The sequence below is a fragment of the Cydia fagiglandana genome, chromosome 6 (assembly GCF_963556715.1).
Source record: "Cydia fagiglandana chromosome 6, ilCydFagi1.1, whole genome shotgun sequence".
NCBI lineage: Eukaryota > Metazoa > Arthropoda > Insecta > Lepidoptera > Tortricidae > Cydia > Cydia fagiglandana.
Genome location: NC_085937.1, coordinates 608,252 through 632,934, shown reverse-complemented (window position 1 = coordinate 632,934; position 24,683 = coordinate 608,252). Strand labels below are relative to the sequence as shown.

The 24,683-nt window shown below is 41.8% G+C and overlaps 1 protein-coding gene across 1 annotated transcript in view; it reads left to right on the top strand.

The window, feature by feature from the left end:
• LOC134665489 (intermembrane lipid transfer protein Vps13D) overlaps nt 1-24,683 on the top strand; it is an 82,026-nt gene that overhangs the window by 40,702 nt on the left and 16,641 nt on the right. The window contains exons 36-61 of the mRNA XM_063522463.1: nt 624-909; nt 1,073-1,235; nt 2,262-2,460; nt 6,098-6,265; nt 6,569-6,735; nt 7,238-7,399; nt 8,050-8,174; nt 8,436-8,573; nt 8,876-9,032; nt 9,488-9,658; nt 9,861-9,963; nt 10,135-10,283; nt 10,604-10,702; nt 10,810-10,985; nt 11,993-12,155; nt 14,203-14,336; nt 14,618-14,837; nt 15,053-15,191; nt 17,866-18,073; nt 19,332-19,527; nt 20,096-20,278; nt 20,629-20,838; nt 21,458-21,664; nt 23,098-23,285; nt 23,614-23,764; nt 24,137-24,417. Coding sequence (XP_063378533.1) covers nt 624-909; nt 1,073-1,235; nt 2,262-2,460; nt 6,098-6,265; nt 6,569-6,735; nt 7,238-7,399; nt 8,050-8,174; nt 8,436-8,573; nt 8,876-9,032; nt 9,488-9,658; nt 9,861-9,963; nt 10,135-10,283; nt 10,604-10,702; nt 10,810-10,985; nt 11,993-12,155; nt 14,203-14,336; nt 14,618-14,837; nt 15,053-15,191; nt 17,866-18,073; nt 19,332-19,527; nt 20,096-20,278; nt 20,629-20,838; nt 21,458-21,664; nt 23,098-23,285; nt 23,614-23,764; nt 24,137-24,417 — 4,543 coding nt within the window. The remainder of the gene's footprint in view (nt 1-623; nt 910-1,072; nt 1,236-2,261; nt 2,461-6,097; nt 6,266-6,568; nt 6,736-7,237; nt 7,400-8,049; nt 8,175-8,435; nt 8,574-8,875; nt 9,033-9,487; nt 9,659-9,860; nt 9,964-10,134; nt 10,284-10,603; nt 10,703-10,809; nt 10,986-11,992; nt 12,156-14,202; nt 14,337-14,617; nt 14,838-15,052; nt 15,192-17,865; nt 18,074-19,331; nt 19,528-20,095; nt 20,279-20,628; nt 20,839-21,457; nt 21,665-23,097; nt 23,286-23,613; nt 23,765-24,136; nt 24,418-24,683) is intronic.

Genomic DNA, 24,683 nt, shown 5'->3' with positions numbered 1-24,683 from the left:
AATGCATATAAGGTTTATTTTGAAGTATTTGAACAAATTAAATTATTTCCAGGAAATATTTTAATTTGTTTTTATCAAGTAGAAACACTACTATATAAATTATAAACTGAAATAAATGTCATATACTAAGAAAAAGTGACCAAGGCCTCCAGTGCCCCAGGCTGGAATCGAACCAGCCTGGGGCACTGGAGGCCTTGGTCACTTTTTCTTAGTATATGACATTTATTTCAGTTTATAAGGTTTATTTTATTTAGCTTAGTAGTGACTGGGTGTTACCTGTGCGGGATTTATTCGAAGTGGATGAAAAGGGAGATGATTAATAGTGCAGGTGAATTGTGGCTTTGATCTTCAGAGTAGTCGGAGTATCTGCTTGATGTATGTATTAGTGGAGCGCAGCCTATTAGAAACTTTATATAAATTACAATAAGGTTGATTATCTCGTAGACTCTTCGGGGTGGCTGGAGAGCAAGGTGAACCCGAGACAGCCACAAGTTTCGTTTCGACTCTGTGATGTACCTACTGCTAACAACGTTTATTCTAGTTGGCCGTTTGGGCTGTGCAAATAATTATTTAAATTTGATGTGTATTTTTCAATTACTCAAGTGACATTTTATTCCCTCCAGAAACCAGCGTATCCCCATCCGAACAATCACCCGAAGAAGGCACAACGCAAACCGAAATGTCCATTCGCTCTCTAAGCGTGGTCTTAGTCGGCGCGCGCGGGGAAGTGTGCTCAGCGCGCGCTCTCCGGCTCCGCGCTAACGCGCAAGCGCACGCTTCCGCGCACACGCGGTCGTTACGCGTAGCTGTGGGCGGGTTGCACTTGGCGGATTTGACGCCACGTGCGCCGCTGTGGAGGGATAGACTGAGGACGCATGGAGATAAAGCCCTCGAAATACTGTATACGAGGTGCGTTTACTTTTAGTGATTATTTGTTTGCTAGGTAAATGCTCTTTGATGTCTGCCCAAATGAAGTTATAAGGGCAGTGATAACTGACGATACAATTTTTGTCTATAATATTTACAAAACCTCTTTTTTGAACTCTATTGCACAAAACACTCATGTCTACAGACTCAGCGCCACAGAAGCGGCGGAGGCCGGCTACGAAACGTCCCTCACCGTCGCCCTCGGTCCAGCCACATACGTCCACACAAAACGCTTCATACACGAGCTATACGCGTTCGCGCACGACTTCAGACAGCTGCGGCGCGTCATCGTGCAAGCGAGACAGAAGGTATGGCACCAATGTCGTCCTTATGCCCTAAGGCCTAGATCGAGCGTCGGCAAATCGCGGACCGCAACACTTATTCAAAATAACTTTTGTGACTTTTTGAGATTCCTAACTATTGTGATTTCTACTGGGGTTGGCTCTTCTTCAAAAGTTTGCCACTGCCTATTAGGGGTTATCCATTAATTACATCACACGTTTAGGGGGAGGGAGGGGGTCAAGAAAATGTGACATATTGTGACATGGGGGAGGGGGGAGACACAAACTTTGTGACGTCACTTTAACGCCATGAGTAACCGAAAATTTATTTAAATTATTTTATTCGCTGTACATTTAAATAACAAGTTTTTAAAACGATAATCGTTTTTATTCGTTTAATTTTCTTTCCTAAGCAGTTTTGGGTTATAAAATTACTAATATTTATATCGTCAAAATTATTTTGATAAAATATTAATAATACTTAGGTACTTACTTAATTCGATTTGGCGATTTTGTAGAAAAAATGTGACGTCACACTAAGGGGGAGGGGTTTGCCAAATGTGACTAAGTGTGACAAGGAGGGGGGGAGGGGTCAAAAAACCTAGAAATTCGTGTGACGTAATTAATGGATGACCCCTTATAGTCCTAACGGCTCATGACATCGCAATTCGGGGAAGCACCGCACTGCTCTTGAAGGCACAGTAAGACCCAGCGCGGTGTAGCATTCGACGTGTCAACTATAACTGTGACAAAATAATTTGTCTAATGAGACAATAAAAACGGAATACACAGAAAAATGTATTGAAAATTGAAAACACTATCTGACTTTAATGCACAGATTTTTTTTAAAATGGCACGCGAAGCCGTTTGTGTAGATAAAATTTATTTATTTATTTCATAATAATAAATTATAACATAAATTATTCTGAACTGTCTGATCGCATGCTTAGCTATAAGGGTCAAGCACCTCATCGTATGCATCTAAATCTGTCTTTCAATATAACACATATGTAACAATATGATGCGATTAAAAATTTAAAATACTGTTGTCAGGTGTCAGTATCAGTGGGCGTGTCACCAACAAGCCGTCAACGTCTGTCCGTGCGCTGCCTGTCCCCTGTCATAGTGCTACCCGTGTCCGGCCGAAGCCGCGGCGCTCTCCGCGCCGAGCTGACGGAGCTCACCATAGACAACTGCTTTAGGAAGGCGGGGGATGCTGACACTGTCAGCACGAGGACAGACCCTGACGCTGGTGAGTGTTAAGCAATAGGCCTGTTGCAAGTAACAAAGAATCATGGAAATAATGGTTTCAAAGAAACATATATGTTAATATGATTCTAAAAAATGGCCCAATCTCAGTATAAACTGAAGGATTATTAAGAGATATTCAATAAAATAAAAGTGCAAAATTCTCCAATCGGCCATTATTACTGAAACGCCAATCAGAAGCGTTCTAAACAGTGACGTCATCAATCCATAACATATTTCTTAGAGCAACATAGACAACCTCATTGACCGAAATCTATACGTCCTCACCAAAGAGTTCGAAAGGTGCAAAAAAATATTATTTCGCCACTAAACATTTATTACGTCCAAAAAATATTATTACACGATATAAAGTAGATATCTATTTGTTATTATTTAAATAAAATGCTAAATAATACGATATTTCAACAACAAACTTTTTTAATTATTTGGCTGAATGGAACTATCATTGCCATGTTGGCTGTCGTAACTAGAAAAAGTGAAAAATTAAAAAGTAAACCGCCGCTCGGTGATTTTCACTCAAAATTTATATGTATCTAAATAATTTATTTTTCTCAAACATGCAATGAAATATTGATGTTATGTTCCTTATAATAGGCTGCGAAGTATGACGTTTCAGGTTCGGCTAGGACAAGAGGTATTTAATGGAATTTCATACAAATCTTGCAGGCCTAGGCCGGCAAAGTCCTCTTTTTTAATTTCCATTTCACAGATATTTGTGACACAGCATCGTGGCATTCAGCCATAAAAAAAACTAGAGGCAGTATTTGCTTTATGGTTCGTAATGACACTCTGCCACTACGCTTATAAAAAAAAAAACAAAAAACAATGTTTGCTACAATTTGCAGTTTTATTTGTATAAAATCAACATGAACTTAATAAATAATACATTATTAACCAAATTCTGTAATTTTAAATTATAAATTTAACTACTCAAATAAATGCATTTAAAATATTTCATCTAAACGTTAGCGGTAAAAAGGTCTACTCAAACACGCGTAGTTATTTTTTTTAAATTGTTATGGAGGCAAAGTTGAAAAATTTTCATTCTGTATTTCTGTTTTATTGGATTTATGGTGCGTTGTTGATTTTTTTACTTTAATATGAGTCCCGACAAAATAATGAAATTAATTTTAATTGTAATCGTAGGAGTTGGAATTGGCAGCGTAACCAGAATTGATTTTAAATAACTTGCTGCATCTGCCGCCAAGTCAAAGACGAAGTATCTATATGGTTGCTTATGGCAATTTTATTATTTTAGAATCTAAGAAAAATGGCTTACAGTTTATTAGAAACAGTTTCGTGGCATATTTTAAAGAAATGAAAGTAACTACAAAATCGTGAACACTGTGGAAATTATACTAATTTTCTCCATGCATAAAGCAACGATGTATGTGAAACATGATATCAACATGAAATACTATGTAAACTTATGTGGCGAAAACGACAGTCAGACGGATACAAGGCGAAAAAACCAAAGATACATGAAAATATACGGGTAGTAAAAATACACGACTCGTGTAAAACATACGCGTGATAAAGATATAGGTACGTGTTTAGTTATATTTTGGGTGTAGTTTACTTTTAGTTTTTTCTATAAATAAAACTTGGGTTTCGTGGATTTTTTATTTTATTTATTTCATTGCATGTTTGAGAAAAGCACTATACATACCTCGGCGGGAAATGGGGTTGCCCGCGCTCAGACCTATCCGGCCTCGCTTCGCTCGGCCGTCTATATGTCTTCGGCCGGCAACCCCTTTTGTCCCGGCCTCTGTAGTAATGTACTATTAAACTGCAACCGTGTGAGAGTTTTTGTGTAATAGTACATTACTACAGAGGCCGGGACAAAAGGGGTTGCCGGCCGAAGACATATAGACGGCCGAGCGAAGCGAGGCCGGATAGGTCTGAGCGCGGGCAACCCCATTTCCCGCCGAGGTATGTATAGTGCTTTTCTCAAACATGCAATGAAATAAATAAAATAAAAAATCCACGAAACCCGAGTTTTATTTATATTAAAAACTAAAAGTAAACTACAGCCAAAATATAACCAACACTTACCTATATCATTATCACGCGTATGTTTTACACGAGTCGTGTATTTTTACTACCCGTATATTTTCATATATCTTTGATTTTTTCGCCTTGTATCCGTCTGACTGTCGTTTTCGTCACATAAGTTTACATAGTCTTTCATGTTGATATCATGTTTCACATACATCTTTGCTTTATGCATGGAGTAAATAAGTATAATTTCCACAGTGTTGACGAATTTGTAGTTACATTCATTTAAAATATGCCACAAAACTGTTTCTAATAAACTGTAAGCCATTTTTCTTAGTTTCTCAAATAATAAAATTGCCATAAGCAACCATATACATACTTCGTCTTTGACTTGGCGGCAGAGGCAGCAAGTTATTTAAAATCAATTCTGCTTACGCTGCCAATTCCAACACCTACGATTACAATTAATATTAATTTCATTATTTCGTCGGAACTCATATTAAAGTACAAAAATCAACAACGCACCATAAATACAATAAAACAGAATTAAAATTTTTCATCTTTACCTCCATAACAATTTAAAAAAAATAACTTTCGCGTGTTTGAGTAGACCTTTTTACCGCTAACGTTTAGATGAAATATTTTAAATGTTTTTATTTGCGTAGTTAAATTTATAATTTAAAATTATAGAATTTGGTTAATAATCTATTATTTATTAAGTTCATGTTGATTTCATACAAATAAAACTGCAAATTATAGCAAACATTGTTTTTTGTTTTTTTTTTATTGGCGTAGTGGCAGAGTGTCATTACGAACCATAAAGCAAATACTGCCTCTAGTTTTTTTTAATGGATGAATGCCACGATGCTGTGTCACAAATATCTGTGAAATGAAAATTAAAAAAGAGGACTTTGCCGGCCTAGGCCTGCAAGACTTGTATGAAATTCCATTAACGACCTTTTGTCCTAGCCGCACCTGAAACGTCATACTTCGCAGCCTATTATAAGGAACATAACATCAATATTTCATTGCATGTTTGAGAAAAATGAGTTATTGTGATAAATTATTGTAATGTATTTATCATCCCTAATCGTAATATATGGTGCTGAATTAACAATATCATTCGGATTCAAGGGAAATTCGTAACTGTAAGTATGTAAACATTGCCTACCACCCTACCACCAACTAAATTATGACGTCACAAATGGCATGCGAGGCGTTTTCGCGCGAAGTTTAAACTATCTATAATAAAATGCAATTATCTATGTTAAATCTTATGAGTATAGCTGAAATATTGTGTTTTTCGGAACCAATACAGGTGTACCGACAATAATAAAAGGGATTTCAAAATTTGTCATCAGGCCTATTGACGGGTATTAGGGTATCATAATATACGCAAAATTGAACCGTATCACTTTGAAATGAAGTTCAAAAGCATTCTGGGAAATCTGTTTAAGAGCATATTCGATATCGTGTTCTTGGCCGATTTGGATGACCGTATTCATTGAAAAAATTTTTTTTCTTTTACTAGTTAAAGTGAGATTTTTTGCCACGTGGGAATCCAAAATCCAACTTTTGTTTATTTTCTGTAGTCACATTAGTAAGCGAGATTTTGGTTCCAGGTTACTACGAGCTACTGGACGTGCGCACGATCCGGCTGGAGCAGCTGAGCGTGTGGTGCGCGCGCGGCGGGCGCGGGCTGCGCGTGCGCCGCGCCGGCGCGCCGCTGCTGCCCGCGCCCGCGCGCCTGCTGCTGCAGGTGGAGCGCAACCTCGGCGACACGCACAACGGTACTGGCGCCACCTGCTGGCCACGAGTGCCGTACACTACTGTATTGATCATTATGTGGCCCCGGCAATCCGCTTCGCGGGCGCCGTGATATGGGATGATTTTTAGAGTACTATTACATTTTTTGTCTGGCAGTTCTTTAAAACTTCTAATATTAAAATATGAACATTAGAAAACTTGATAAGCACTCCTTTGTAGCAGCAACTGTTGCGTAAAATTACATCAGATACAATCTGGTCGTAGTTGAATTAAATAGGTTCAACATGCACTTAATAGTTTTTCTATAGCTGATTATTTTCTTGCAGTACCGGACATGACGGTGCAAGGCACGCTGGCCACTCTACAATGCGCGTTAGACCCGGCGCAGTACCGGCTGGTACGCGGCGTGTTAGCACACAACCTGGGCGAGTGTGTGGCCGACCTGCCCCCGCACGTGCCACTCCCAGCCACGACGGCGCCGCACCATGAACAGGTTCAGTACAGTCTTTCAAGACCTCACCTTTAACACTTGTGTAAATAAACCGACATTGTGTAAATCTTCTATTGGGCGAGTTCTCTCTAAGACATTTTTTTACATTTTAGAATAGGGAATATTACGCAAAACTCTGCGCAAGGGGCGCCACTACCACTATCCATCACAATTCATCATCTGGAGGACTACCGCGAAACAATAAAATCGAAATTTCATTATCTAACCTCTCTATCACTCTTGCATATTCGAGCGATAAAGAAGCAGATGACTACATTTTAATTTCGATTATCGCGTTTCCCAATAGCACAAACCGCCTTGATGCATCAATGTAATATTTTACTGTCTGTTGATACTTGTCAAAAAACAGTTTAAGGCACAGTATGTATAAGTTACTCTATGGTTTATTAGCTAGCTTAGTGCTGCACTCTGGCGGCAGAACATTGCAATAATATCCCTATTAAAAAGTAAATACAACGTTGTCTTATGTTTTACTGGTCCTCAGGTGTGGACAACATCATCCATCAAACTGGACCTCCTCGATGTTACTGTGGAACTGGAGCCGGAGCATGGCGTCTCCTCGCTGGCTTGCATCAACTTCATCAAGTCCCGTCTGCTGCTCGAGACCTACTCCGACCTGAGCCAGGATATCGACCTGGTTTCGCAGGTAACTCTCGAGCCTTTACATCTAGGTCAGGGGTCACCAAATGGCGGACCGCGGTCCGGGTCCGGACCGCCGACCTATGTAATTTTAATACTCATTTAATAAACTCAAGTAGAAACGGACCGCAATGGTCATATTATTTTTAAAAATCGGACCTCTGTAGAAACTAATTGGTGACCCCTGATCTAGGTGTTTCGAAATTGATTAGACGCCCTAGAACAGCGGTCGGCAACCTTTTAGTAGCCAAGGGCCACATAGCAGTTAACGAAGTGGACGTGGGCCGCACTTTGTTAATATTTATGACTTTATCAGACATGTCGTTATTGTATATTGACAAATATTACATACAAAATAGGCAGGGAGGCTCGCGGGCCGCTGGTTGCCGACCGCTGCCCTAGAAGAATGGTGGCGCGTGTGTGTTTCCAACAACTGAAATTACGACCATGGTTACCACTGATAGGTTTAGAGGTTGGGAGTAGGGTGCGCTCCCGTGACTGGTTTTCTATACAATATCCGTCCTGGGGCTGGGAATTCCTGGCTCTCACCAAGCAAATTCTGCACGGGAACATTTCCTCGCCTCTTCAGCGAGAGTTGATTAAAAGATGTACGGAATACGGTATCTGTGTAACCGTTGTTACTGTTTGTTCTTCTAGGAGATTCTCGTGAGCGACACGCGCTACGTGAACGAGCCTGCCAACAGGCGAGGGAACGTGTTCACGCACATCGTGCAGCCCATGGCGGACCATCGGCACAGCGTGCAGGCAGAAGTTCACGCGAGGTATAACGACTCTTCTTACCTTTCCTTCGAAAAGTTCGCTTATCATATGAAGACAGCAGATTGAGCAGATATATTGGGTGTAATGGATCACTGCTAAGGGGATTTTGATGGAAACGTAAAACGTTCTTAACTAGGGAATTGTGGTCTGCAGTTTCATAATTATTTGAGAGTCTGTGATATCTGTTGCTCTCTAGATGACGCAGAGGCCACCTTTGCCCATCGTTCACCTTGCTTGCAATCGATTTGTTATTTATTTTTTAGAAAACGCGGCGATTCTTCGGCGTACACGATATTAGTTAACAACATGCGGCTGATGGCCATTTTGGATTGGTGGGAAGCGGCGAACCAGTTCATCATGCAACTACCATTGCCGCCCTGCGACCCTGACCAGCAGCATTTGTAAGTGCCTATGCTAACTAGTCGTACCACAATCTTTACTGAAATTACTACAATCTCCTTTTATTATACCCAAAAGATTCTTCCAAACGAACGGTCAACGGATATTTTGCGACCATAAGGAAAAAAAATCTGTCTTGCCCGTGATGTGCCAAAGTATCCAAGTAAAAGTTAATTTTGTAATTAGAATAGGCGTCAACTAATCAAAAAACTCAGGCATATTCTTTGACTCGCCTTCATTAGCTTCGTCAGTTCTGTTATCATTTTAATGAGTTTCGTTTTATGTTTTTTTCATGTTTTCTCAGGGAAGAGGCTCTGTCCGCATCGCTAGGACAGATGGGCGCAGTCTCAGCCGGAGCAGGCCACGACGGGCAAGTGGAACTCAAGCTGAACGTCACCGACTCGCAGCTCGTACTGGTTGAGGACGCCTCCATATGGGACACCAACGCTGTGATACTCAAGGTCAGTACACTTCAAATAACCGTTGCCTTTTATACGTATCTGTGGTAATTGTATTCGAACCAAATTACAACATTTTTAACAGTATAGGCGTTTCGGAGCGCATTTTTAAATGATATGTATTGTGAAATATACGATAACGCCTTGTTTGACTCAAGCGTTCATCAGTTCATCACAATATGTTCTTGCTGTAATCATTTTTCAATTGTATTAAACAGTTATTTCTCTCCAACCTGAGGTCAATTAAAATACAAAATCGTGACTAATTTGAAAAAAACTCGTAACTGTTATGTCAGTAAAAAGAAAAATGTGGTACCAGTAGCAGTGCGAGATACGAGATTTTTTCAAAGTAGTGACGAAATACTACATGGCGCAGTCGGTAGGATATCTATTTTGAATAATTTTCACTTTATTGAAATAATACCTGAAGGTCCTGATGTCTTGATTTTCTTGTTCAGAGTACGACGGTGATCACATACCGCGTCGCAGACGCAGCGAAGCCAGTATCTTGCGAGCTGAATGAGCTAGAAGTGTTCTCGTGTGTGCTAGGGCTGGAGGAAGAGACCGCGCTGGCCATCGTCGACCCCGCCGCGGTCACGGTCGCGCTGCACAAGGACCGCTCGCTACACGTAACTATTTTACATATTTTTACGTTTGTCATCATGTCACTGAATCATGGCATAACTTGCGGCAGTTCAACAAAGCCTACCATATAGTGTGGCAGAGAAAAAAGTTGAAGTATACCCCTCCGGTATTCTATATTTCCGGATTTTTATACTTACCAATACAGTAATTCTTGCCATACATTCCCTAAAATACCTTTAATTTCAGATATCAACGGGCACGTTGAACCTGCGATTGTCGTACCACGACATGCGCATGTTCGCGTCGATGATACAGTCGCTACCCGCGCAAGTCCGCGCTGCACTCTCAGGTACCTCATAATTTACCTGTTTGAAGAATCATATATTATTTTGAAAATTGATAGACCAGAAAAAATAGTTTACGTTTTTCTTAGTATTTATGTAATCGGTAATTATTTATAATTTTGTCTCATTCATATGCGAAGGCATATGTCTACTAGAAGAATGATGATATTTCCCAGGCAAAACAGAAGAGGAAACAGTAGATGCAGACGCACCGGCGAACAGTTTACACATGCGGGCCGGGGCGCGCCTGCTGCCGCCGCGCTGGCTGCCGCTGCGCGCGCCGCCGCCGCAGCCCTCCGCGGTGTGGCCTCTGCGGGCCGTGCAGGTACTACGAGTAACATCAGTGGACCTAATGCCTTTGGAATAAGGTTTACGAAATGTCAGATAACGATGTGTATGCTCACCCAAAAGGTATCTTAAGAATTCTTGATAACTGTGTACGTTTATTTAGTGTTTATGACTTCTACTTCTTTGGGATTTGTGGACATTGCAGGCTGTATATATCAGGATCGTAAAACGATATTTGATTGGACGGAGATTGACTTTTAAACTGGACAATCGGATAGGTGAAATGAGTAACCGGTTATTTAATTGAATCGTTCTAAACGAACAACTTGTATGTAGTAATTTTAAACTTTCCTACAGGTGACCGCTGAGTGCGTGACGCTCTGTGTGATCGACGACTGTCTGGACTCGGACGTGCCGCTACTGGAGGTCTCTTTAGCTGACCTTAACGTGGAACAAGTATGTTTTTTGACACTCAGACATGTTTCTTGCGTATTGATATTTTTCATTCGACCGTAGTTTCTGTGCGTGTGTCGGGTATGTAAAACCGGTTGCTTTTCTCTTAGGACCTGCGTAAGGTTGAAGAGTCATTTTCGGACCCCGTGCTGGTGTCTACTCCGTGCGCGAGCTCCGGGGCCCCGGGCGCTACCGGCGCGGGCGCGGGCCGGCTGGGCGGCGCGCTGAGCGTGCACTACTATAACCGCATGCTGTCCGGCTGGGAGCCCGCCATCGAGCCCTGGAGGTGAGTGATGATGATGTCCTGCAGATCGCAATCTTGGTATTGTTTTAGATATATGGCAAAACAGAAGCATCGTTTGAGTTTGTTTTCTTTTAAAAATGTAGATTGATCTCTGTATTGACATTTACACTATATTTTAAATCAATTAAACCCATTAGAAGTTCAAGTTCGTAGACGTAATTTTTTAAGCGTCAAATGCAAATGGTTAATGTGTGTGTGTGTGTGTGTGTGTGTGTGTGTGTGTGTGTGTGTGTATGTGTGTGTGTGTGTGTGTGTGTGTGTGTGTGTGTGTGTGTGTGTATTTTTTAAAAGCACCGTGCCACCGAAATCAACTAAGTAACAATATAGGTAAGTAATTTTTAATAAGCACTGTCACCGAAATCTACCTTATAAACTAATAAAAAAACTGTAGCATAATTAGTACTAAATAAAATATACCAAGATTGCCACGAGATAAAACGTTTTATTTACAATTTAAAAGGATAAACACCTTGCCTAGATAGTTTAAAAAATAAGGTACCTGCCAAAAAACTAAAAATATTCCCCGAATAAGAAAACTGCGAACGAAGAGAAGAGCCACGCTAAAGTAAAGATATGAAAACAAATAAGATAATAAAATAAAAGATGCGAACGGACTTACCCGCGACAAAAAGCGGTTTTCCCAATTACTAAAGCAATACTTAGTGGCCGTTTAAAACTTTTGCCATCGATATAAGCCAAATTAATTCTATTTCATGAAAAGCTTTTGAAATTATGCATAAAATATCCTCTTACGTTGACGTCCCGTTCTTTTATTTTTCTTTTTGTCACTTGTCAAACCAGCCGTCGGGAAAGGACTCATAAAAAAAAGGTTTCTACCAAAGCGTAACGCTGCAGTATGTATGGTTTAAACTCACACGATTTTTAAAAGTTTGAATTAGACGTTGCAAAAAATTAATAAAAACTTGTAGATAATTTTGTGTGGGTTTGTATTTGATGACGTTCAAATATAATTTAATAACGATGTTCAGATTCGAGACATCATGGGAGTACACGCTAACAAGCGGACTGGCGCTGGGCCGGCTGGCGGTGTCCGTGCGCTCGACGGAGGTGCTCAACACGAACATCACGTCGTCGCTGGTGGAGCTGACGCAGCTGGTGCGCGCCAACTGGACCGCCGATTACTACACGCAGGTGAGCAATGCATTTCTTGCCTTACTTATCGCAATATATCTTCAGGCAATGGAGCTGGAGTGTTCTTAAGGGTGGTATTCAATCTGTCCAATGTGCATTGCGTCTCGCTCTCTCATTAAGCAAAATTTGAGATGCAAATACACATTGGACCAAGATATTGGACAGATGGAATACCATCCTTAGACCGAATGGCAGTAACGTATGCGGAGTGAAATTTGGACACTCAGAAAGAACGGCTGCGTAAATTAGTCAAAGAAATATTTTACGCTATAAACAATGTCACTTGCGTTATGGATGACGAGTCATATTTCACGTTAGATGGAAACGAGTGGCAAGGCAATTAATATTTAGAGAACACCAATGGTCCAACCGATGAGAACGTGAAATATGTTGAGCATACAAAATTTCCTAAAAAAGTTTTGCTATGGCTTGCCATCAGGCGACGCGGAATGTCTAAGCCTGTATTCTTTGAGTCACGTTTAGCTGTGAACGCCGACCGCTACATAGAGCGATGTTTGCCATTAGTGCGGGATTTCATAAATACGAGTCATAGAGGAGAAAATGTAGTGTTTTGGCCAGACTTAGCCTCAAGCCATTATTCCAAAAAAAACCCTTAGCAAAATGGCGGAGTTAAACATCCCATACGTACCGAAGACATCAAATCCACCTAATGTTCCGCAACTTCGCCCTATAGAAGATTTTTGGGCAAATCTAAAGAGGCAAGTATATTACAATAATTTTCGTCCCAAAAATGTACAGAGTTTGATTCGAAAAATAAAATCGGAGCTGAATAAAATGCCGACATCTGTGTTTTCGACAGCGATGGACAAAGTACCACAGAACTGCCGTAAAGCATCTCGCATGGGAGTAAACTATTTTTTGCATTAAGCCTTGATATATACATTATTCATCATCATCATCTCAGCCTATATACGTCCCACTGCTGGGCACAGGCCTCCTCTCGAGCGCGAGAGGGCTTGGGCTATAGTCCCCACGCTAGCCCAATGCGGATTGGGGACTTCACATACACCTTAGAATTTCTTCGCAGATGTATGCAGGTTTCCTCACGATGTTTTCCTTCACCGAAAAGCGACTGGTAAATATCAAATCTACATACATCTGGTATCTGGTATATATACATTATTATAAGAACATAATTATTTTAAAAAAGAATGGTGTTTTTTCTATTTAAAACAAAATTGAACTTTGTCCAAATTTCACTCCGCATACGTTATTATACATTCGTAATGTCCGAACTGTGTTTTATTTAGTGTTATTCGCTGTAGTGTCAAAGTGTTACGTATTAGCTCTGATGTTTTTGAGTCTACACACCAACACATGTAACAGGAATGCAGTCATAGACAGCAGTTAGACCTTCAATCGGCTCCAACCGTACACCTCTGACCCGAGAAGATTTAATTCCTTCTCGATTGGAGAAGGGTATCCCAATATGGGACCGGCAACAAACTCGGCGGGACACATCTTTTCAAAACAACATTTCTTCTCTTTATTTTACTTCTAATCACACGTAAGAAATCTAAATAAAACTTGGAATAAATCATTTAGCTAAATGGTTAAAGAACGTTGGATTCTATAAGCTTTCAGAAGAATCCTTCAGGTATAAGCCTTCAGGAACGTGGCGAATTAGGCACGAGGTTGGCTAACGTCCGATCTCTAGCGCGGTCTGATCAACTCTGCTGGCGGAGCCTCACCGCTCCCGCCTCGAAGTCAAGTTGGCAAACCTGCTCGACTGGTCTACCAACATAACGACAAAACTGCCAACTCGTGCCTACGTTCACCCAAGAGAAACCTCTTGACGTTCCAAAGCCTTCTACCTGTCATCTTAGTTCAACAACACGCCAATAGATGGCGTTACTCTCTACGCAACATTATGAATTTCGTTACAACCCAGTAATACGTAGCCAAACATTGCTAATCGACTTTATACAGGCGTCTTTAACTATGAACTGTAACGCTGCAATACGTCCTCCTGGAGTCACGCTCCGACATTTCAGTACGTATTATAAAGTTTTGACACCATTTTCAGCCGGTATCCCTGGATGCATCGCCGAAAGGCAGCCCGGCGGGGCATCGGCGGCGTTCACCGTTCGTGCCCTACGCTCTACGGAACCACACTGGGCATAAGCTATGGTTTACTACGCTACTAACTACCTGTGATGTGTGAGTTGACTTACAACTTGAGATTGAAAGATTTGTTTTCATTTCTTTGTTGTCATTCGACTTAAGGTTTAGGTACCGAGGGATCCTCAGAAAATTATGGAGTGTTAAACTGGTTTAAACAGTCTGTTCTTTTTTTGTAATGCCGCATTTAAACATGTGACTAGTCGAGGCGATTAGTGAATGCGAATGATTGTGTGGAGGTAGGAAAAAGCGGTTCTTTTATCGTTCGCCACTATTGGGGTTTTTTTTCTATATGGATGTTGAGATTTAATTATACACAGGTTGACGGAGACGACGGGGTGGAGCGGGCCGGACGACTCGTGGGTGGCGGTGCGCGGCGGCGACACGGAGCCGTTCTCGTTCGGCGCGCGGCGCGGGCGCGGCGCGCGCGCCGGCCCCGCCGTGCTGCACCAGCTGGCGCTGCGGCTCGACGCCTGGGGCCCGCCGGATCCTGTGTGTGTGGACCGAGTCGGGGTGTTCTTCAGAACTCTCACTCATTCGGTAAGTTGAGACTACGTTTTAACAGACTTGAAAACAGAGGACGTCTTTCCCGACCGTACCGCTTCAGCTTGTCTTAAAGCTGGGATCTTCTCCCTGACACTATGTTGTGGTAGAATAATTTTTAAGTATTTTCTAAGTTGAGATAGCGTGCTTTTATTTGACTCCAAAAAAAATTGGTTGGAGCTAGTCACTATTCTCTTGTATTTTGTTGTCAGAAAACGGGCGCAGAAGCCCGGCTCGTGCTGGAAGTGTCGCTAGAAGGCTCGGCGCGCAAGCTGGTGACGGTGCGCTCGGCGCTCACGCTGCTCAACCGGCTGACTGTACCTGTTGATGTTCGGCTGGAACCCGCTCCTGGTAATTCACTAGAATTCTTACAATATATTTGGTTGGATATTAAATGTCCTATGACTCCTATTAGTAGGAGATCCCACGTATATGGGACCTTCACCAATCTGTCTGACGGATGAAACTATGAAAATATGAAAGAAAATATGTTCCAGAACATAAATAAATAGGGTTGCCTAAAGAAATATGGTCAAAATAAATAGGGTTTTTCAAAAAATATTTTTTGATAAAATGAATATTTTAGGAAATAATCGCCTCGAAAGAAACAAAATGTATGTGAGGATTTTTTTTTCGTGTCAACCCCATGGTGTGGGATGTTGTTGGAAAGGTCTTTCAAAATAGATAGGGGTTATAGAAGAACATTTTTTGATAAAGTGAATATTTTCGGAAATAATCGCTTTGAAAGAAACAAAATGTGTGTGACAATTTTTTTATTTTTTCAACCTTATAGTGTGGGGTGTCGTTAGATAGGCCTTTCAAAATAAATAGGGGTCTTTAAACAACATTTCTTGATAAAGTGAATCATTTCTGGAATAATCATTTAGGAAGAAAAAAAAAAGGTTTTTCCTTCTAACTTTTGAACCATCTGTCCAAAAAATATGAAAAAAAATCAAGAAAATAGTGCTTAAAAAACTCAATCAAATAAAATTAAAACAAACTTGATCAGTTAAGCCGTTTATGAGTTATCGCTAAAAGTCTTCTCTTCTTACTTTGATTAAAAGCCTGGCAACCCTTATTTTTGACCGGATTTTCGCAGGCAACCCTTTACCATTGTATTTGCAATAAAATTACCATCATTTTGATGTATAATGCAAGCGTCAGACAGATGAGTGCAATAATCGATATAAAATCACCTCTTTAAACACGGCAACCTCATGATAGTGACCGGAAAAAGATAGGCAACCTAGATGATTTATTTTGTACAAGTTGTATACTTTCCATTGAAACGTATTTCGTTCGTCAGACAAATCGGTGAAACTTGCCGAAAAAATTTTTTTTTCAATTTTTTTTTAAAATGGCCTTGGCCATATTTCTTTAGGCAACCCTATTTATTTATGTTCTGGAACATATTTTCTTCCATATTTTCATAGTTTCATCCGTCAGACAGATTGGTGAAGGTCGACCATATATGTGGGATCTTAGACCATATGTCAATCTCTTTCACTTAAATATGGAAATAAAATAAAAAATGTTATGTTATGCTAAACCGAACTCACATTTGAAGCAATATTTAGACCTGTCGGTATCTTTCTAAACTCATAATGCCCGGACTATGTGGAATACATCTTTTGTCGGCTTCCTCGTCCTATTTTTCCACTTATACATGATTCGTCTTAGACACTAGTAGGACGTACGAGTAGGTATTATGTGGATTTTCCCGCGTAACACACACGCACTAGCGTAGTTGTTCGTGTGTGTGGCGCCATCTACCGGACATCCTACGCAACAGGAGCTTCCGTGGCGCGATGGAATTGTTCATACCGATCATTAGGGTCATGTATTTATAGCGGGCCCGGTGCTGTGCTGGCCGAGCGGGCCGCAGCGCGTGCGCGCGCACTGCGCGGCGCTGCAGCGCGCGCGCGCGGCGCGGGCGCCCGCGCTGCCGCCGCCGCGCACGCGTGAAGTGCTCGCGTTACACCCTGTCTCGCTCTGCGGTACATTGTCCATCACTTTAGCGCACTTTACTTAAACGCTTATAATAACAATAAAGCCATTTGTCCATACTAAGTTTGGTTTACATTTGAGGTGTTTACATATTAATTTTCTTCTGCTGAGTGTTGAACCCATCTTTGGGTGAAGGCCTCCTCCGACTTAATCCGATTGCTTCTGGTTGAAGCTTATTTAAACGCTTACTACGTCCTAAACTAATTACATTGTGTTATTGATTTACTGTTGATTTGTTCAATGTATTTGATAACTTTAGTTAAATTATAATTGAAATAGGTAGTGTAAAAGTTAAGAGAAGTAGTCCCATCTGTACCTCATAGTTCCAGTGGTACTTAATAGCAGAAACAGGGTGTAACGGTAGAGTATAAACGCATTGTATTTGAAGGGTACACGAAAAGAACATGTCTAGTAATTCTGACAATATTTTGAGTTATCGCGGTTTGAAAGGAACGATGTATATAATTAACCATATTATTTTCGTGTACAGGTACTTAGGTGTCTTTAAAGTGAGAAAAAAAGTAGTTATATTTATGATTACAGAGGTAATAGAAGGTGTAAATAATAGTTTATAGAGAGCTCTGCATTTTGAGACTAAAATCTAATTTTTCAAAAAAAAATATTAGTCATGTTCTTTCCGTGTACCCTTCGTATAATCATCATGTAATTACTTGTGGTGTATTTATTTGTTGAGTACTAATATTAAGTAAACGTTGTAATAATGAGTAAGCTTATAGTATGACTTCGTTTTAACACGATATAAAGTATTTAATCTGTTGTCGTTTGATGTCTGAAAATTACCTGTAGCGGGAAAGCTTACATTTTACAGCCATTACGTTTAAGTAGGTATATAGTAATTGTTCTACAGATCCTACCTACCTATTAGACCCTACACCATGGTTTTACCCACCTGGCTTCATACAGCTCCCGCGATTCGGTTTTTATGTCACAGACCGAATCTCCGACCCTTTGTGTCTTCCGTCTCTTTCCCTCTTTTACAGTTTGCATTCTTCGGCAGGTCAATGGTCGGGCGGCAGCGGGCGCTGGACGTCGGTGGCCGCCGGCGGGCTGTGGGCCGCGCCGCTGTCGCCGCAGCCCGGGGGCGTGGCGGCGCGGCCCGCGCTGCGCGGCGCCTGCCCGCCCGCGCCTGCGCACGTGGACTGGCGCGTGCACGAGCGGTCGCTGCTGCACGTGGAGTGCCGCGCGCCGCCGCTTGACGTTTACAGGTCGGTCATGTACATGTCGTAGTCAGATCGTATAATCCGCCGTATTACATTACGGCTAGCCGTTTTCAAAAACAGGGGCGTTTTGAAATGCGGCGGTTCGACGATTAGCCGGATTGTCACTGCGATACGTTCTTCAATAAGGCGGCCCACGTTTAGCCGCTTCGTACATTGTAGAGTGACCAGTTCTTTCGGTCGCCTACGTAACCGGAGTTTGACAATGTTTGCAATTTAATTTATTTCTACCATGGTCCCACCGCACTACATGTGTTTCTTTTCCAAAACATTTCCTTCACAACTTAAATAGACGGAGCCCCGCAAGCGGGGCTCCTATTTCTGGGCGGTTTGCCCTTCGGGCATCTGAAGTTACCTAACGAACCTAACCTAATTACCTACCTACGCTTTTTTCCCCAAAGTGTAATGTTTTCACGGACGTCTCACTTAATCAATAGGTAGGTAGGTTAGGTTCGTTAGGTAGCTTCAGATGCCCGAAGGGCAAACCGCTCAGAAATAGGAGCCCCGTGAAGCGGGGCTCCGTCTAGTTAAGTTGCGAAGGAAATTTTTTTTTGAAAAGAAACACTCCGACAAACTCCAGATTTGATGGACACCCCAGCGTTTGTCAGGCAGCGCCACGAGTGTAAAAAATGGGAACTAAAAACTGTCAAAGCGGCGGCTAATGACTCGCTGTATTACATTGCGACATACACACAAGGTTCACAATTTTCACCCGTGCCGTTGCAAAATGTTCACTCCTTGCGTTAGATACGAAACCCTGGTGCGTTATATAATAAAAATTCGTACTTATCTTCCAGAATTACTTCAGCTTGCTTTCCGTCTCTTTTGCACTTTTTAGGGTTCCGTACCCAAAGGGTAAAACGGGACCCTATTACTAAGACTTCGCTGTCCGTCCGTCCGTCTGTCTGTCACCAGGCCGTATCTAACGAACCGTGATAGCTAGAGAGTTGAAATTTTCACAGATGATGTATTTCTGTTGCCGCTATAACAATAAATACTAAAAACAGAATAAAATAAAGATTTAAATGGAGCTCCCATACAACACACGTGATTTATGACCAAAGTTAAGCAACGTCGGGGGTGGTCAGTACTTGGATGGGTGACCGTTTTTTTTTTTGCTTTTTTTTTTTGCTTTTTTTTTTTTGCATTATGGTACGGAACCCTTCGTGCGCGAGTCCGACTCGCACTTGCCCGGTTTTTTTATCTTACTGTACTCAGTAATTACAAAAGTGTTTACATTACACAGATTCTGCTGCGTGGTAGTCCGCGAGCGTTTCCCGCCGACCCGCGACCCGAACGCGGCCGGGCACGCCCTAACCCTCGTGCCAGCTCTCCGACTAGAGAACCTGCTACCGCTGGAGCTGCAGTTCAGATGTTCAGGGTTGGATGTGCAGAACGTTAGTGGTGCGTTGCCGCCCGCCGTCACGCGGCCCTTCCACGAGGTGAGTGTGTCTGTGCCCTGCCTGAGACCAGTCGCCCCCGGCCGGACATATTAGTACGCGACATATAAACCAACACATGTGCCAGTAGAATACTTAGGTGTTATAAAACGTTTCTCAGCAATTACGACGGCGTTTGCCCCGAAAATTGTAGGATACCCTCCGCCATAATCCTTGACATAATGGGTAATGGTAGAAAATGCTTTTGTACAATAAGTTTTTGTGAAATTAATAATCTTATCATGGCGAACACTATAGTTCGTTTTTTTAGCATTAGAAAAAAGATAAGCAATCTTGATGTATCTTTTAATTGAAAAACACGTTTTAAAAATAAGTCACGGCAAATACCTATGTAACAATTATGAATCTAAGACGATTATTTATATTCTTCTGCTTTCATAAGTAATAGTTACTGATTTATAAAAAGCGTTTTTCAATTAAAAGACATGTCAAGATCACTTACCTTCTTTCTAATGCCAAATAAATTGTTGTAAAAACAATACAAAACTACAGAACTGAACTTTTAATCGCCATTTCGAAACACTTGATTCAACAGTTTTTGTCCTCTCAGGTAAACGTTGAAGAAGGCGTAGAGCTTAGCGTGAAGATAGAAGGCTTCGGTTGGTCTTCGACCCTGTCCGTGGGGGGCGCGGGAGGAAACTCCTTTACAGCGCGCCTCAAGCTTAAAGACTCGTGGGGCAGACGGTTGTACCTCAACGCAAGAGTCGCTGTCAAACCTACAGATGGAATCAAGGTCCGTTCTTTGACATTTTCTTTGAGCCAACTCTTTTACCGGGCACATTGCGCTCTAAAACTTCTAGGGTATATCTTTCTCTCGAGGGCTAGTTGATGTAAAACCAAAATGGAGTCATGGACATTGATTTAGTACTTTAATTGGAAAATTCCGTAACCACTTCAAATTGCGCTGAATGAATATTACCCGACGCATTTAAAACATTTTTGGCTTATTATTTACTTCTAATACGTTACGTACCTTCGAACTTTTTCTTTTGCACAAGAAACCATTTTACTATACTAGACTAGGATTAGCTGAGAGACAAAAAATTACAGTATCAATTTTCAAAACATACTTTTCATGTACAGATATCGATCAGCGCAGCGTACTGGCTGGTGAACCGGACCGGGCTGCCGCTGGTGTTCCGCGCGGAGGGCGCGACGGCGCCGGCGGCGGGGCAGGGCGACGAGCACGAGGTGGCGCGCATGGTGGCGCCGCTGCTGTTCGCCTTCGCGGAGGCCGACGGCGGCCCCACCGTCACCGCGCGGCTCGGCACCGGCGTCGCGCTCAACCAGGAGGTAACTAAACGTCCACGAGATGTCGGCTCCGTCAGGCGTGGCTCACTCCGCGATTTCGTCGCTTTGCTACAGGTAGCTAAAACTACATCCGTTCGACCCCAATTTTGGGGTTTGCCATAAGCCGCGCGTGGCGCTATCGCCACCTAGCGGCCATATCTGTGCTGATCATGACAGACGCGTTTTGTTAGAGAGTGAGTCTTCTGTACCTAGTACTATTATTTATTCTGTGGCTCCGTGGGAATCTGCCGAATCCTACACTGCAGCAGAAAACTGTGTCACCGATTTGATTTTTTAGTTTATAAGATTATTATTGTATATTTTGTAGAGTCGGAATTTGAAGAAATCGGCTTGTTTTTACGAGACTCGGCGCTTAAAAATCTTCTGAATCTATATGTGACGTCCCACGGGTGAAGGTACCTAATTGGCGCTTACGCTATTATTAACGCCGCTGCAATATTATTGCGGCGCTATGCGACGTAAGCGCCAGCCGCCATAAGGTACCTTTTACCGTGGAATGTCACATATATGTTAGTTTGTAAGGTACCTTTTGCCTGAAATTAAATGATATTTGATTTATACTTTGTAAATGTGATGTCTTAACTTGACTGTTATTCCGCAGTGGTGTTCCCCATTCGGGCTCGGCCCCGGCACGGCGGTGAAGAAGCTGACGGCCGGCGACAAGGTGTACGCCGTGGGCGTGTCCGTGCGCGCCGGCCGCGGCCGCTACCGGCACACCAACATAGCCACACTCACACCGAGATACCAGCTGCATAACAACACGCCCTACCATCTACAGTTCGCGCAGAAGTGCACCGCGACTACGTTGGTGGGTATTAACACAGCATATACAGTGGACAAGGTTCACAGTTTAGATTCATATTTATATTTTTAATCATTTAGGTAAATTTTATTATATAGTAATAAGTTTCATAGTTCTACCCCAAATGGTGGGAAAATGCCGATTATAGGGTCGAGTGAAGAAAACGAGGGGAAGCCTTTGCCCAGCAGTAGTATATTTAACCCTTATCTTGGCATTGTAACACCCATGATACATGATACATGCAACTTTGAAAAATCTAGCAGGTTCACTTTATTACCTAACAAAATAATTCTGCCATCAATATGTCGAGCTACCCTCCTTTATTATAGAAAAATATAATGGACACAAGTGTCATTGTAAATTAATTAGTAATAATCAACATCGCGCCGCAGAAACCACAGACTTCGTTTCGTACTGGAATTTTGGCACTTATTTTATAGATTAGTATACATTTTTCTACAACCTACATTTTGATGCATTTACTATCTGTTAGAGCATAAATATTTACATTGCGGTCGAATTTAAAAACATTTAATACACAGAATATTTACATGAAACTGTTATGTATTATATTTGATACATTGCCAAGAACTCAGAAATCTACATAACAAAAGGATTGTATTACATTTAATATATTGCCAAGTAGTCGTCAAAATAGCTTTACATGATTTTTTTATTTTTTTATATTTGTGGGGTTACAAAACAGGTTTCAAATATGTAATATTAGTTTTCGTATTATTTAGTTATTAAACTTTGTTATTTTTTTTAAGTACTTGATGTTGTCTACGTATATTCGTACGGTGTTGCATTATTGCTACGTCGTAGCCCGTAGCACGGTAAAATATGTTTATGGCAAAAAATGCCCCCTAAGTATAAAAATAAGATATTTTTTAACTTCGACGTATTTGTTTACTTATCCCGTTTTACACAACTTTTTGTTGACAACATTTTTGAAACTCTACGGGATCAATTTTTTCTTTGATGTGATCAGGTATTCATAGATATAATTTATTTTTACAGGTGTAGTAGTCATCTGATGCGATAGATAGCGTTTAATTAGCAATAAATGATGATTTCTGTTGCATTACATGTTTTATTTTTATTAAAATCCACATTTTTCTTCTAAAAATTAGGTAACTGGTTTGTCGAGGGATTGGCATTGTATCAAATATGATACATATGATTGTTCGAAACTGGAAAATCCAGGATTTTTTTCCTTATTTTTTAATAGGTGACAAAAAAATAATTTTTTTTTTATATTTACGATATTTTGAGGCTTGCCAAGATAAGGGTAAAAAAAATATTCATAGTTTACTTCTGAGTAACGTTGATAATTGTGCAGTCCTAATTGTGGTTGGTGTAATTGACCATCTTACTATATGAATGATGGTCGCGTATTAAACGATCGTTTGGCTGTATTGTATTGTATTGTATTGCAGAACGACCCGGGTGCGCTGGCGACGCACGTGTCGGCGGTGGCGGGCTGCTACCTGCCGTGGCACTGGGCGCGCTGGGAGCGCGCGCAGCTGCTGTGCGTGCGCGTGCTGGGCGCCGGCGCCGCGCCGCGCACCGCCTGGTCGGGCGGCCTGCGCGTCGACTCCACGCGCGCCGTGCACATCGCCTGCAGGTATATGCAGCGACGCACGTGTCGGCGGTGGCGGGCTGCTACCTGCCGTGGCACTGGGCGCAAACGTTCTCGCTCGAGAATGTTTCTAATAGTCAACAGAAAACGTCCTCGAGAACGCGAACGGGACAACTCTACATCCAGGTCAAAATGGTTGTGTCTCAATGCATCTGTCGCGGATAAACACGCGGATGGGATTACTGCAAAAAATTAAGAAAAATGTCGCACAAACAAACAACTTACAAACACGCTTGTCATTGGTCAAATCGAATTCATTTCCCATTCTTTAAATAACATTCTTCAAGAAGTACTAATAAAACATAATTTGCAGGGAAAACACCGGTGGTGGCGGCTACGTGTTCCTACGAGTAGAGGTAGTAGCACAGGGCGCTACTCTGTTCGTAGTACTGACGCACGCCGACAGCGCGCCGCCGCCTCTCCGGGTCGACAACCACTCGCCCGTCGCCATCATGTTCCACCAGGTGAGCTCGGAACCACACGATTAATGAATATGGTTAAACAAAATGTACTTCTATTTGTTTTACTTTTACTTGTTGTATTATGTATGGTGGCTAGAGTTTTAAAAATACTCCGCCATTTTGAGTTTTATGTTAATGTCCCGATCGCGTTGAAAATAGATAGGGTCTGTGCGGAAAGAAAAGAGTCGTAGAATGTATGGGCTACATTTCACATTACAGGACTCCTATATTTCAGGACTCATCTCTTTCCGCACAGACTGAAGGCGTGTATAGAACAGGAGAAATGACCGACACTGCGATCTACTAGCACTTCTTATTTATAGTTTCTCGAGGTCACAAAAATCGCTTCTCACAACAAGTTTTCATTCTGTTTAGGTGGGATGTGGAGAAGAATGCGTGGTGGGCGCTCACGGCTCCGTCCAATGGGCTTTACCAGAACCCGAGGGACAATCCGCCTTAGCGCTCCGAGCGCCGGGCGGCCCGCGGGCGACCTTGCCCCTTGACGCACTTGGCACGAATGTCATCCTGGCGTATCAGAACTTTATATACGTGGCTTTCGATAAGAGTGGTTCGTCGAATGATGATTCTATTCTAGTCTTGGAAGTGCCGTTGAACTCTACGCGAGTGATTCTTGCACGGAAACGATATGGTGACAGGTAAGTTTTTGTGTGTACCAAAATATAAATAGATTTATTTCTCGCCTATGATTGGATACAAAAAGTACTTAATCAACAAAAATGTCCTTATAATATGCCCTTTTGCCAAAAAGAAAAAGTGGCGATAGCCGACTACATTCATATTAAGAGGGCGTAGAGGAGGGTAAATTTTCAGATTCTGTCAAATTACCCCATTTCACGCACAAACGCAGCTCACGCACACTACCTCAATTTACTGGGACAGGTCAGTGACCCCTAATGTTTTT